Below are 13,664 nucleotides of genomic sequence, written 5' to 3' on the forward strand. Positions count from 1 at the left end.
TGAAAATAAGAAGAAGAAGCGTAAACAAGACACTCTTTGTTTCTCTTTCTTTCACTATCTATCTGAGTATAGGCTAAAGATTAAATTCAGGCAGGAAAATACAAGTGATTTATGTGGGGATATCTCATTGGTCAAACAAGGACAATAAAGCAGTCCGCCACCCCCCTTTTCTCTTTCTCTCTTGCTTCTTGTTGATGCACAGACAATGTCTAAATTTCCTGTCATCCTCACCCCCAACTTTTTACTACTACTACTACTACTACTACGACTACGACTACGACTATAGCTACAATTATTAATAATAATAACAATAATAAAAATGTCACAGGATATTGTTCAAGGCATTCTCGAACAAGTACAACAGGGAATAGGACGGGCAGCAAATAGATCTGCCTATGATGAGTTTGTAGACTATACTCTGCAGTTTTTTCAATCGGTAAGGAATCTTGACAAACATGACAAACACTGATTTTCTCTTTTATTGTTATTCTTCTTCATATTCCGTATCTTGCATCTCCCACTCAAACCAAACCAAAAAAAAACTGTTCTTATTTTGTTTTTAGGTTGACTGGTCTCAACCTTGGCTTAGAGCTCTAATTGGATTTCATGTAATTTGCATGCTGATTCCAATATTTTTGCGCAATCGACACACATTGCTTTCAGTATACTTTTTTGCCATTTGTAAGTTACCAATATATATATATATATATATATAGACCAAATTTCTTGTTTATATTATTAGTATTATTATTTAAAACATAAAAGATATGAATTATTCACTAGTAATAGCTGTATACATATATAAGATAAGACGCTTAAATAAAATAAATGAATAATAAATTATCGATCATCAATTCAATTTAAATTCGATATAATGTAATATAATCTTATATATAAAAAGAGGGAGAGCTGTACTTGATCTGCAAACACATACACATGTGTGTACGCGCGCGTGTGCTGTGTTGCATTATTTCGTGTAGTGTAGTGTAATGTAATATATTGTAATGTCATGTAAAGCTATATATGTATAGGTGTATATCATACGAATTATATAAGTTAGATATTAAAATATGATTGGCATTATTATTATTATTATTCATTTATTTTAGTGGGTATGGCGGCACTGGCATCTCCCCTGAATTCACTTGGGGCGGAGCACTGGAAGCAATTTGCTTCGGCGAATTACTTTGATCCATCTGGAATGTTTATAGTAATCGTCTATGCCTTTCCATTGTTGATCAATGGGTTCTTTACATTGGTAAAATACAAGAGATAGTTATGTGAATTTTATTTTTAAAAAAAAAATTAATTTTTTTTGCTAGTTCTTTGTCCTCAGAGCAACGGTCAAAACTATGGTCTTGGTCAAGAAACAATCTCTAAAGGCTAAGAAGGCCCAATAGACTAAAAAGGAAATAAAAATAAGGGAATAACCTTCACGCAATGTTTTACCATGTTCTTTTTATTTTTTGTTTTTAAGCTCTAACTTGTAAAGAAACTCATTTTTAAATACAAAAATAAAAATTGAAGAAAATATATATTGCGATTTATTTAAGCTAATAATTGAACCCTTTTATTTATATTATATAAAAATCTAGCTAATTTTTAACCTGCAGAAAAAAAAAACAATAAGGGTGTAAAAGGGTTTTTCTTTATTTGCTGTTTTTTTAGTACCTTTATAATTTCGGCATACAAATATCATCTCGTGTGTGCAGATTTGTGTCCAGTTGTGTGATACAACGATTATTGAAAGTAGATTGACAGTGTGGATCTTGTTATCTCAGTTTAATTTATTTATTTTTAAAAAAAAGAGTATATATACACATCAAATATTCAATTGCTCTTGTCTATCATTCCATATCATCCCCATAGCCCTTCCACCACCTCCCAACCTCTCCTTCCAACCCTCCAAACCCAACCCATTCCTGTCTTTCTTTTGTTATACACATACTAACAACAAACAATGGTTTCCTTCACCACCCTTTCCCTTCCCTTCGCCCTTGTCTTGGCCGCTGCCACCCAAATGGCCTCTGCTGCCCCTACCACCCCCAACTACAAGGCTCATTCTGCCGAAGTCCTCAGAGTTCACAACAAGTATCGTGCAAAGCACGGCGTTCCTGACCTCAAGTGGAGCACAACATTGGCCAAGTATGCCCAAGAATGGTCCAGCAAGTGCGAGTTCCAACACAGCCAGGTACGAACAAAAAAGAGAAACGCCAATATATATCCTGATATTAATCTATTCAATTTATTTTCTCTTTATTATCAATCGCTTGATTTTAATTTTCTAGGGAGCATATGGTGAGAACCTCGCTATGGGTTACTCCAGCTTCACCAAGGCTATCAATGGCTGGTACGGTGAGGTTTCTTCGTACGATTTCAAGAAGCCTGGCTTCGGTGGCACCACTGGTCACTTTACTCAGGTTGTCTGGAAGGCCACCACTGAAGTTGGTTGTGGTGTGACTACATGTGCCAACTACGGAAATGCCAGACTTTACACTTGCTCTTACCGTCAACCCGGAAACATGGTCGGCAACAACAACCTCTACTTCACCCAGAATGTCCTTCCTCTTGTCACCAAATAGGCTGGACCTATCCAATTAATAGCATAAATAATAATAGGAAATGTCATAATCAGTACATGTACTAGTATAACCTTTTCATATTATTATTCTATCTTTATTTATTTATTTACTTTCAATAAATATATGTACTATGTATTTTGTACAAAAGAAACAAAAAAAAGCCAAAATTGATAATTCTACAATGCATTAAAACCCAACATAAAATTAATGGTAGAAAAAGAGGGAATATAAATAAGGGCTCATACCCTATAGAAAAAAAAAGGCGATTTTAGTGAATTGTTGCAAGTTTTCCGGGGTTTAGTGCGTCTTATAGTAAAATTCTATTAATTAAGCACCATTATTTCTTTTATATATATCCCACTTTTTACGCCACCACGTTTTTGCAGTCAATGTAAAACATATTTTTCCCAACTTCTTCAACCAAGTACAAGAATTAAAGACAATAAAATTATTCAAATCTAATAGCTTACCATTCAGTAACAAGCCTCTTTGGACCCGGGTTACATCATATTTCAAAACACTGGCTACAAAGATCCCCAGAAATCCTATAAGCAGTTCTTAGGGTGATATTTAATTATCATTATTTTGGTTTTTCAAAAACAGGAATTAGACAGGGCAATGTCGACACAGAAAAGGTGTATACTATTTGATAAAAAGAATATATTAAGGAATATTCGTGTCTTCTTCAATATTATAATATTTAGAGAATCATGGCTCCTTTTAGATAAGAAAAAGTAGAAAGAAGCACATAACTATATATGGATGCATATTATATAGAGAAATTATAGCTTAAACTCTTACTAAATATCATATAAATCAGTACTCCTATTATTCTAAAAAAAAAAAACATGAAATTCCAATATAAAACATCATGCATTGGTTAGACCAATTACAAGATAGACAGAAATAACTAAAAAAGGTATAAATCTACTGCATTTAAAACAATTTATTGGCTTAGATGCAAAAATAATCTAAAGTCCCACAAATCGTATTTGCTGAACGGTAGAATTAAAAGCTAAAATATCCTATACTATTGGCTGGAGAACCTACGCGCGCGTAGATGCGATACGAGCGCGTATATTTTCTACGAGTATGGAGTTATATATTCTGCAATTTCCTACAGTGTATAAGATCCAGAGCCTCTTTCTTCCTTTATTTTATCTATTTTATTGGTAATCTAAATAGAATGAGTGATTTTGTGTATGTCAACAGATTTTAAAATTTTGTGAGAGAAGATATAGAAGAGGCTATAGTTGTGGAGACTGAGGTTGACTTGGAAGAATATCCTTTGGATGACATTACCAATTATGACCAATACACGGACATAAACCCTCCAGAAAAAGCAATGAAAAAAAGAGAAAGGCAAAGAAGATTATCCGGTAGAGCTGTCTGGAAAAGGACGATTAAGCTACGGAAATTACACTGATGTAAATAAGGAAGACTTCTTCGAACTTATTTACGAAAAAGGACTGAATACAGCCACAAGAAAAAACGTTCCGACCTTGAGCTCAAAAAATCCACAAGAGAAATCATAGCATATATTCAATATTTAAGTGCTCATCAGTAATAATAGCTAAGACCTTCAAACTTCAAATAAAAGATCACTATTTTGTATAGCCTTCTTTGACGTCAATTACAGCCTGGCATTTATGGTGCGTGCTGCCGGCCAACGTTGATGCAAGTTCAACATCTATTCTTTGCCACTCTCGTTGCATTGCAACCTTCAAATCATTGACATTGTTTATACTGGCCCTCTCATCCCCATTTCCGCCACCTCAAATATAAGCAAATATGGCATCTGGCGTTATCTTCTTGAAATACGAAGCGCCTATTCTGTTCCCACGAAATATTTTGGAACCAAGGGAGAAAATTCAGAGCCAAAGTGTTCACGTATCGGTCTTGATCTAAGTTGCCATCAAGGAGCACAAAAGGCCCAAAAACAGCACTAGATAATCACATTGTCCTTCCCCCACTTGGTTCCTTCAATGATATTTTCTTCCTTGAACCTTTCACCAACTTTTCTGAGCGTCATAGCTCCTCCATCGTTTCTATTTACTGTGAATTGTGATTCATCTGACTACACCACACTTTTTCACTCGTCATCTGTCCAATTGACATGCTTACGGGACCATCTCAGCCTTATTTTCTTGTGTATTCCTGTTAAAGCTGGTTTATGGGCTACTATATATGAATTACAGCTTAAACGCTTCAGAAACCTGATTGTTGTCTTTCTACAGACAAATACATCCATATTCTTTAAGGAAGTCCCTAGCCTATAAAAAGAGGCAAAGGGGTCCTTTCGAACTACTTGGAAAATGTGCCTTTCCGTCCTCTCGTTAATCTTTCTAGGTTGGCTGGACCCTTTTATTAGCTCTGGCAATCCTATCTCATCTACTCTCTTAATTATTTACTTGATGGTTGACAGGCTCATCCCAAGCACCAATGAAATCTGGACTGTTCCGTAATTTACTAAATGTATGTACATGGTGCATCCGTATTAGTAGGGATCATTCCTTTTATATCATACACGGGTCCTTTCTTATGGATTTGCATCTTGCATGTTGAACTCGATTAATAATATTAGGAGAAAACAATGCTTTTATTTTTATTTATTTTTCATGCTTTTTTAGCCATTCTTTTGCGAGATTCGAAACATTTTTTACTGTGAGTGTATATAAAAACTAATCATCAAGTCAATGAATTACTCGCTCGCGTATTGCCCACGGTGATAATTGAGTACCCAATTGAGATAAACAGTATGGAAGTAGGTGAAGTTAGGGATCAAATTGCGTAGCATATAGAATTTGGGATTACATGAGTAAGCTTTTAGCTATAAATACAATCATAAAAATTTGAAAAAGCTTCATAAACCTAGGCAGACAGGTTATCCTTAATCCAGTCCTGACCGAGACGTCAGTATATCTTGTACTTCTTGAAAAAAGAAAAAAGAAAGTTTGTTGAAATCATATATACTTAGAAACAATTTATTATTATGATGATGATCATAAAAATTAGCAATAATAAGCATTTATATATATAAATGTAGCCTTACTGAATAATAAAATATGTTAATGAGAAAATGCTTGCTCTTTAATGTGGTAACAACATTGACTTGGACTCCAGGCAAGTTCCAAGTTAATCTGGTCACAATAAGAAGCGTAAGATTATCAAGTCCAAGGTACAGAGCCTAAGAATCTTATCTTTGCTACTGCCAAGCCATTTTCTTTAACTACTCCTTCGGTTACTGCTACTGAATAATCACCTGGTGATGACTCAAAAGGCTTAAAAAGAAAGCCTATACAAAGCCCAGATCAGGCCAAGAACTCTATCAAGACAAAAAAGAAAGCTAAGAAAATAATGCCAAGGTCGAAGCCCAAAGCTAATTGAAATGATAGCCAAAACCAAAAATAAATATATATAAAATACAAGTTAAATATTAAAGTTAAACTGTGTATAAGAATATAATGTACACACATATAGATTATTATTTTTTCATCGATGATGCATAGTTAGAAGCTTTAAATAACGTACAAAATATTGTAGCTCAATGAATATAGCCAAGAATTAAAAACAGAAATAAATAAAAAAGCAAGATAGAGAGAGGGAAAAAAAGTTAATAGGTAGCCAAGAGTTCTTGGTATTTGGGTGTTATATTATGTGTACATATTAGTGACACCAAAAGGAGGGAATTTTTATACGGAAAAATATGAAGCAATTGAAACAAGTGAAAAGGAAATAAAGATTGATTGATTTATTGAAGCAAGAAAAAAAAATAGACACACAGTTTTTTAGAATGCTACACACTTGAACACAAAGATGCTTCTGGCTGTGGCGCATGGGTCTAAAAAAGGATAATGTGCCAAAGATAGCCACTGTAAACATATATTAAACAATGTTACACGTAAAGAGATACATTCATTGATAAAGTTCTAATAGTACATACATACGTAGATACATACGTACATTTTATACATACTTATATATTGCTCTTTAAATAAAGCTTAGCTCATGGAACCTTGTTCATTAGCCAAAAAAAAACAACAACCACAGCAACAACAACAGCAGCCTAAAAAAAATTTAGGACATATTATGTATTAACCTTACTATATAGATAAAGCTATAAGCTAAAAATAGGTATATATTTCGAAATCCAATGTCGTACTCAAGAATATTATGTTGAAATGGACGACGAGAAAGTATCCTGTTGATGGAAGTGATGCCGAGGTTAAGGGCTAAATTGTCGGTGAAAATATGGCACATATTGCATATCGTATATCATATAGCACGTAGCACATAACACACATAATTCTGAGTAATTCTTATAAGCATATACATAACCAAAAAAAGAGAGAGACAAAGTCAAGATATATATATTAGTCTTTGTGTTTATAGATTACCTGTTGAGCTATAGTTCTCTTCTAATATTATTCGAAACTTTCACAAAAAAGGTATAGGTACGGCTGAGCAGAAGCTAGGTATATCAATACTCATGACTTGAAAATTATCCCAAACATACGGATCAGTAAAGCAAAAAAAAAGGTAAAGTATCACCAGGATTGTAAAACTTGTTTTAGTATTTCTTGCACACTCTAATAAAATTCAATAATTAGCTATATATATACAAGATTCTCATAAAGTAAAATATATTATAATATAATATAATAAAATGCAACAATCTTGATATAGACTGCTTTCTTTCTATGGACTAAAGGGTAACAGTAATATAGATATATCTATAATTATAGGCACATTGTACTTGGATTATCTAGCTAAAGGCTCATGATGTTATTTATTTATTCTTTATTTATTATGATTAATTGTACATTCATTTTTATAAATTATCTAAACATTCAATATACATATAGAAGTCTAGAATAATTGGTCGAACAGAGTTTCTGTCAATTGTGTGTATCACTAGATGAACCTTGCCCAGGATGTTAGAGCTCTTTACCAATAAAGATCATATTTATATATGTACATTTGATTTGTTGGAGTAGGCAATTACACTTGATCTGGTACTTCAGCTTCTTAATTTTATTCTTATTTTTTTATATAATAAGTAACCCTGTATAATGAATTGTTTATATTAATTCAAGTAGTTTTGGCTGAGGCTGTCTTCAGTCCTTGTGCTCTAATCGAAAAGGAGCCAAAATGATTTATAGCCATCAGAAAAAAACACAGTAAACATAAGCAAACAAAATTAAACAAAATTAAACTTTTCTATGTCTCTTAAATCTACAGCTTTTTAAAAATACCTTTATTTCCCTAACGATAATAATAATAATAGTAGCAATGTTTTAGTAAAACGGTCGCTGCTCTCTTAATCCGAAACCCGTCACATTAACTCTCTTTCTTTTTGGAAATCTGGCGGGCCCAGATTACGTGCATGCATGGTTGCCAGGGAAACCTTTAATTGCCATGGTAATCGGGCATTTAAAATAGAAAAGAAGGTCAGACACAGATAGACATAATAGATATATAGGCAGGCAAATATCCAGGCAAGCATTCAGTCAGTCAGTCGTATAGATAGATAGATATTAGTAAAGATTAATAGAGACTGTTAGGAACAGATGGAGACCAATAGAGGCCAATAGAAACAAAGATAGGCAGCGAAATGTTGAGAAAGAACCCTATCTATTTTCTTCCTTTTTGTCAAATTATCTCTCTCTTTCTTCTACTTTCACTTTCTCTCCGCTCCACACCTTCCTTTCCTTTTTTCCTAAACCGAATAACTCCCTCGCCTTCTCCATTCCATTCCATTCCATTATATTTTCCCCATTCCTTTCCTTTCACAGTAAGCTTATTTTCTTAATATGTTTTTTTTTAAAAGAAAGAATAAATAAAAGTATGAAGGTTGTAATGACTCTTGACATGTGGCCCTTAAAATTCTCTACCTTTGTTTTTGTATGTGTTATATGTTAGTTAAACGCCACCAAACCTCGGCCACCACTTCGTTCTTTTATACATATATTCATATATACATAAATCCTTAATAATTTTTAATCGTCTAATGGCAAGTTAATGTGATCAGTAATCAATTTAGTAGATTTGAATTTAATAACAAAAAAAAGAATGATTTTTTTTAACATAAAATAAAATAAAATAAAAATATATACATTAGTGTGGAAATAGCAGAAATGGCCCAAAATGGAAACGTGAAGTTGTTCAGGATCACAAATTTGAATATGTTGATCTTGACGAATTTTATGACTCTTCTTGCACCACACGAATCGGATATTCTTTTATTTATCTTGTTGTTTTAAAATCCCTCCTTGTATATATTGCTGATTTGTGGACAGCAGGTAAGACATATTAAAAAAAATAAAGATGTACATTTATACATATATTAAATATACAAGCAAACAAACAAACAAGCAAGCAAATATATACTAATTATTCTTCAGTGTCTCTATTGGTGATTGATCACAGAAACGCTGAAGACTCTGCCATTCCTTACAGTATCTCAAAGTGGATTTTCTTGGGTGCAATCTTTATCTCTTTTGCACTCTTGTTCTGGGATTTCCGTAAATCCCGGAGAATCATCGCTACTCGAAATATCTCTTATACTTTCACATCTGTAATGGCCAGTCGATACTATTCCATGAAAGATTATCGTTACTACTGCCTTTTCTGCGAGATTAACAAATCACAAAAGACGACCGACACAATTGCATTCTTTGTGTTTTTTACACTTAAAGGTAAACTATCAAATACTTTGATATCTATATCTATAACACTATTTGAAGTTGGATATATTATTTTATCTTTATACAATATCTATCTAGCTATCTATTTATAAAATGCTATCAATAATAAATAAATCACAAATGTGTGCATACATAACTGCTATTTATTTATTTATTTACTTAAAACAAAACAAACAAACAGGTTGGAAAAAGCTACTTTTGGCAGAGGCACCTAGGCAGGTGATTAACGTTGTTACCTTGATAAAGATCCTTCCTGCTTGGATTAAACTCGATCACAACCAATTGCAACTGAACAACGAAGTGCTTGGAAAGGATATTGTCCAACAGCTAATGACATGTACCATGTTGTTCTCTACTGCAGTATTTGCCGTATCGTTTGTCTTGGTCTGTATAGCTGCTCTGATGTATATTCCTTTACTTTGTCATATGCAAGGAAATCTTAAAGAATATTGCTGTCACAAGGTGGATAAGCGGTAATACACACACATAGAAGATATATCTGTAAATGTATTGAAAAATAGAAAGAGAGAAACTACGGATTGCTTCAAGAAGCCCCCACATACACAAGCACAAGCACAAGCACAAACCATACATTCCACTCAACTCCACTCAACTCTACAAAGCAAATCAAAGCAAAAGAAAATATATCTTAACAATGCTCAATTTCTCTTTTTACTTCTTTTAGTATTTCAGAGCTCTTGAAAAACCAGGCTCGTAGAAGAATTGCAGCCCATCAGAAAACGGGTGGGAAATCCAGTAATAAAAAACACAAAAATGACAAGAACAATGACAGGATTGAGATGAATACCTTCCCTCAGCCCACCTTGCCAAACTTGAACATGGACGGGATGGATTACAGACAATCGCCACGGACACAGCCCCGCGAAAGAGCTCTAGGTGGAGATGACTCGATGAAGTATCTAGTGAGTCCGTTTGGTCGAAGGAACAGCGATTGCTCCACATCCAGCGATCGGGTCGGATTGACAAGTAACGCTCAGCCCCAGCCATGGGCAGGGCAGAACAACATTGTATACCACCACCAACATGGCAGCAGTCCAAACATTTACCAGGATACTGGCTCGGTTGGATACCCTCAGTCAGACTACGGTCAGCCTTTACCTAGCCCACATATACACACTCCAAGCCCCCGATCGCAGGCTTACCAAGATCAACAATATTTCCCGCAACAGAATATGTACTACCAAGATTACAACCAACCTTCTTTGAATATTCGAAACAATTATTAATACAGAGTTTTATTATTATCTATTTATCTGTCTATTTATCTTATATTTATATACTTACATATATATACATACTTACATACATATATGTATATATATAATCATTAAACATGCTTTTCACAATATATACGAACATGTATATAATGATTCATTAGGAAATTAGGGTACGCGTCGGCTCTGTTACCAAATAGACGAGTATAAATTATTGTTGGGCACAAAATGTACAAAAATGGTCATTGGGCTTTTTGGACCCCATTAGACAATAGAGAATTAAGAATACTAAAAAGATAATATAAAATAAGAAAAAGACAGTAAAAGATGTGACACTTGGCTTATGGGAAGAAAAGAATTATGGTAAACAGAAGAAGGCTTTGGTACGAGCTGCTTTATTTAAATTTGCTGAATTCTTAATAAATATATGTATAAGTAAAGACGTGGATAATATAGAGTGTATGTATATGTGTGGGTATGTACAAATATATATATATTATTCTTTGAAGAATACAATAAAGCAAAAAAAAGGGCCCAGATTCACAAATAACTATTTAGTATTTGGTTGTAATACAAAGAAACGAAGATGAGAAAACTAATATATATGTATATTGTATGTATCCATATATATATATATTTAAAAAATAAAATAAAATAGAATAGGTTAAGCAACTCAACAGACTCGTACATACACAGACACACAGACACTAAAACACATCTTTAGAATTTCTGAAAGTAAAATATTACAAAACATTGAGTATAATTTAGTAAAATTACATACACAGTAACAAGACAGACAAGCAGACAGATAAGTAAACAGACTGACTGACTGACTGATTGATTGATTGATTGATTATATGTTTGTATATATATATATATATGATTTCAGCCACCATAGGTCTTACATACCAAGGATTGGTGTAATACAATCATGAAGAAAATAATATAGAAAAAGAAAATAAAGATTATTTAACTGTGGCTGGTGATCACTATGGTAATGATTAATTGTGATTGTGATTGTGATTATGTATGACTATAATGATTATAATTATAATGTATTACTATTGTTATTATTATTGAATTAGTAGTAATGATAAAACCTTGTAAAACAAAAACAAAATCATTATAGTATTTTTGTGAGTGTATATTTAAAGATGTATGCTCTTGTAGGTTATTTTTAGGATCTATTTGTTGCTAAGCAACAACTCAAGAGTCTAATTTTAAAGAAGTATTTAGCTTTCAAAGTTTATATATCACTATGACTTTTATTTATATATTTTATTTATATCTTTAAAAAACAAAACAAAGCAAAACAAAAGAAACTAAAAGAATCCAAGTTGTTTCAATATCTACAGTAAATCATGTATGTATATAAAGATATCTATATAAAAATATAAGATACAATTATATATATATAAAATACTAAATACATTCAGCTTAGGTGAGACAAGTAAGTAATCACCTGGACATACTTGGCCACTATCGTGTAACGCTCTTCTTTGCTTATTTTATAATAATAATAAAAAAGTTTAAAAAAGAAAACTAAAAATAACCCCCCACACACACATATACAATTCACAATAATAATTATTGTATAAATACTCACTTGGTTGCCTAGTTACCTTTTCTTTTTTTTCTTTCTTGTCTTCTTTACTGTTCTCTTTTTTATTTTATCTTATTATCACTATTATTTATTTCTATTGATATTACTATGCCTATGACTTACTGTGCTCGAGAAGAGTATGCCTGGACTGTACCCAGCATCTGTCCATCAACAACAACAATTCCAACCATCCATAATATCCAAGCTGATCCTAATATGTCTTCAGCAGGCTATTTTACCTCTTTACACAATCTGGACTGCAGCCTTATTGATCAAGTTGCAATGGACATCATCTCCATGCCCAATTATCCTAGTCCTGTCGATTCTCCTCTTATCCACAGCCCCGAAAATACCCAGGGTTCAATGTGTGAAGATGTGGCGGTGATGAATAACCATAGCTACTGCGGTCAGATGTCGATGACACAAACCCCAAACAGCCAGCACAATAACAATAGCAGCATTAGCAGCATTAGCATTAACAATATCAACTGTTTTGATTCATCTTCCTCTTCGTGTTCATCCTCTTCAAACAACCAAAGGCACGCACACCATCAAAGATGGTCAAGACAGGATCAAAACCTGTCGTCTCAAGAATCTATGTCAACAACTCAAAAGTTTTCACATGTGGATGATTTTATTGCTCATCATCAAACTGTCTTGATTGAACAACCCGTCCCAGATTGTGCTTGTCCGACGTGGTCTGGCCGTAGTGTATCACCCTGCGCTTCAGAGTCTGTTATAATGAGCAACAAAGGTTTGCTTCTGACGCCTTCTCCTGAACCAGCAAGGGATCTGTTTTCTAGTATTTCATTAGCATCCTCTGCTCCTCCTCCTCAACCATCTCCATCTTCATTGCCGCTGTCATCATCCTTGGCACCTTCGTCTTCGTCTTTATCATCATCTCACAAAGAGTCTGAAAGGTCTACCCTCAAGCTAAAGGTCAAGAAGGCATTAAAGCAAGCCAAAAAGAGCCCTATTGACCGCAAACGCACCAAGACGGTCAAAGAAAACGACACGACACTCTACAACTGCCAACACCCAACTTGCAGTAAATATTTCACACGCCCCTACAATTTGGTTTCCCACATGCGCACCCACACTGCCGAACGCCCATTTGCATGCTCACAGTGTGATAAGCGGTTTGCTCGTCAACATGATCGAAACCGCCATGAAAAACTTCATTCTGGAGTAAAACCTTATGTGTGCCCAGAGTGCGACAAACCCTTTGCAAGACAAGATGCACTAGGCCGGCACCTTAAGGTTGAGAATGGATGTGGAAGTGTATCTGATTAAGTACATCATTCTTTTATGTGCTTTTCTTCATCTTCTTCTTTTTTTTAAAAAAAAACCACTACCATTATTGCATGCTTTTTCTTACTATTCTATTCTATTCTATTCTATTTTCTTATATTATTGTTTTTTTTTGTCGTCGTCGTAGTCATAGTCATAGTTGTTGTCGTTGTCTTTATAGCTCACATTTCATGTACATATGATCCTCATATTATTCATTATTCATTTTTCATTTATTTTAAATTTT

General features: G+C 33.7%; 4 protein-coding genes across 4 annotated transcripts; all 4 read left to right on the forward strand.

The window, feature by feature from the left end:
- Nucleotides 1-319: 319 nt before the first annotated feature.
- PHYBLDRAFT_143578 (hypothetical protein) lies at nt 320-1,400 on the forward strand (the record flags this gene model as incomplete). Its single annotated transcript, XM_018431018.1, has 4 exons — nt 320-436; nt 564-681; nt 1,110-1,258; nt 1,323-1,400. The coding sequence occupies 4 exons, from the start codon at nt 320-322 to the stop codon at nt 1,398-1,400; spliced, it is 462 nt and encodes a 153-aa protein (XP_018293363.1).
- A 620-nt stretch (nt 1,401-2,020) lies between these two features.
- PHYBLDRAFT_110785 (hypothetical protein) lies at nt 2,021-2,582 on the forward strand (the record flags this gene model as incomplete). The annotated part of the gene is made up of 2 exons (XM_018428183.1): nt 2,021-2,191; nt 2,289-2,582. 2 exons carry the CDS (start codon nt 2,021-2,023, stop codon nt 2,580-2,582), a joined length of 465 nt encoding a protein of 154 aa, XP_018293364.1.
- A 5,859-nt stretch (nt 2,583-8,441) lies between these two features.
- PHYBLDRAFT_166578 (hypothetical protein) lies at nt 8,442-10,536 on the forward strand (the record flags this gene model as incomplete). Its single annotated transcript, XM_018435437.1, has 5 exons — nt 8,442-8,486; nt 8,704-8,884; nt 8,987-9,280; nt 9,471-9,762; nt 9,975-10,536. The coding sequence occupies 5 exons, from the start codon at nt 8,442-8,444 to the stop codon at nt 10,534-10,536; spliced, it is 1,374 nt and encodes a 457-aa protein (XP_018293365.1).
- Nucleotides 10,537-13,156: 2,620 nt separating this feature from the next.
- PHYBLDRAFT_104195 (C2H2-type zinc finger transcription factor) lies at nt 13,157-13,381 on the forward strand (the record flags this gene model as incomplete). The annotated part of the gene is made up of 1 exon (XM_018427824.1): nt 13,157-13,381. A coding segment is annotated over one exon (225 nt), but the record flags the coding sequence as incomplete, so codon positions are not given.
- Between the last annotated feature and the right edge of the window lie 283 nt (nt 13,382-13,664).

This window comes from Phycomyces blakesleeanus (genome assembly GCF_001638985.1).
Source record: "Phycomyces blakesleeanus NRRL 1555(-) unplaced genomic scaffold PHYBLscaffold_7, whole genome shotgun sequence".
NCBI classification, from domain to species: domain Eukaryota; kingdom Fungi; phylum Mucoromycota; class Mucoromycetes; order Mucorales; family Phycomycetaceae; genus Phycomyces; species Phycomyces blakesleeanus.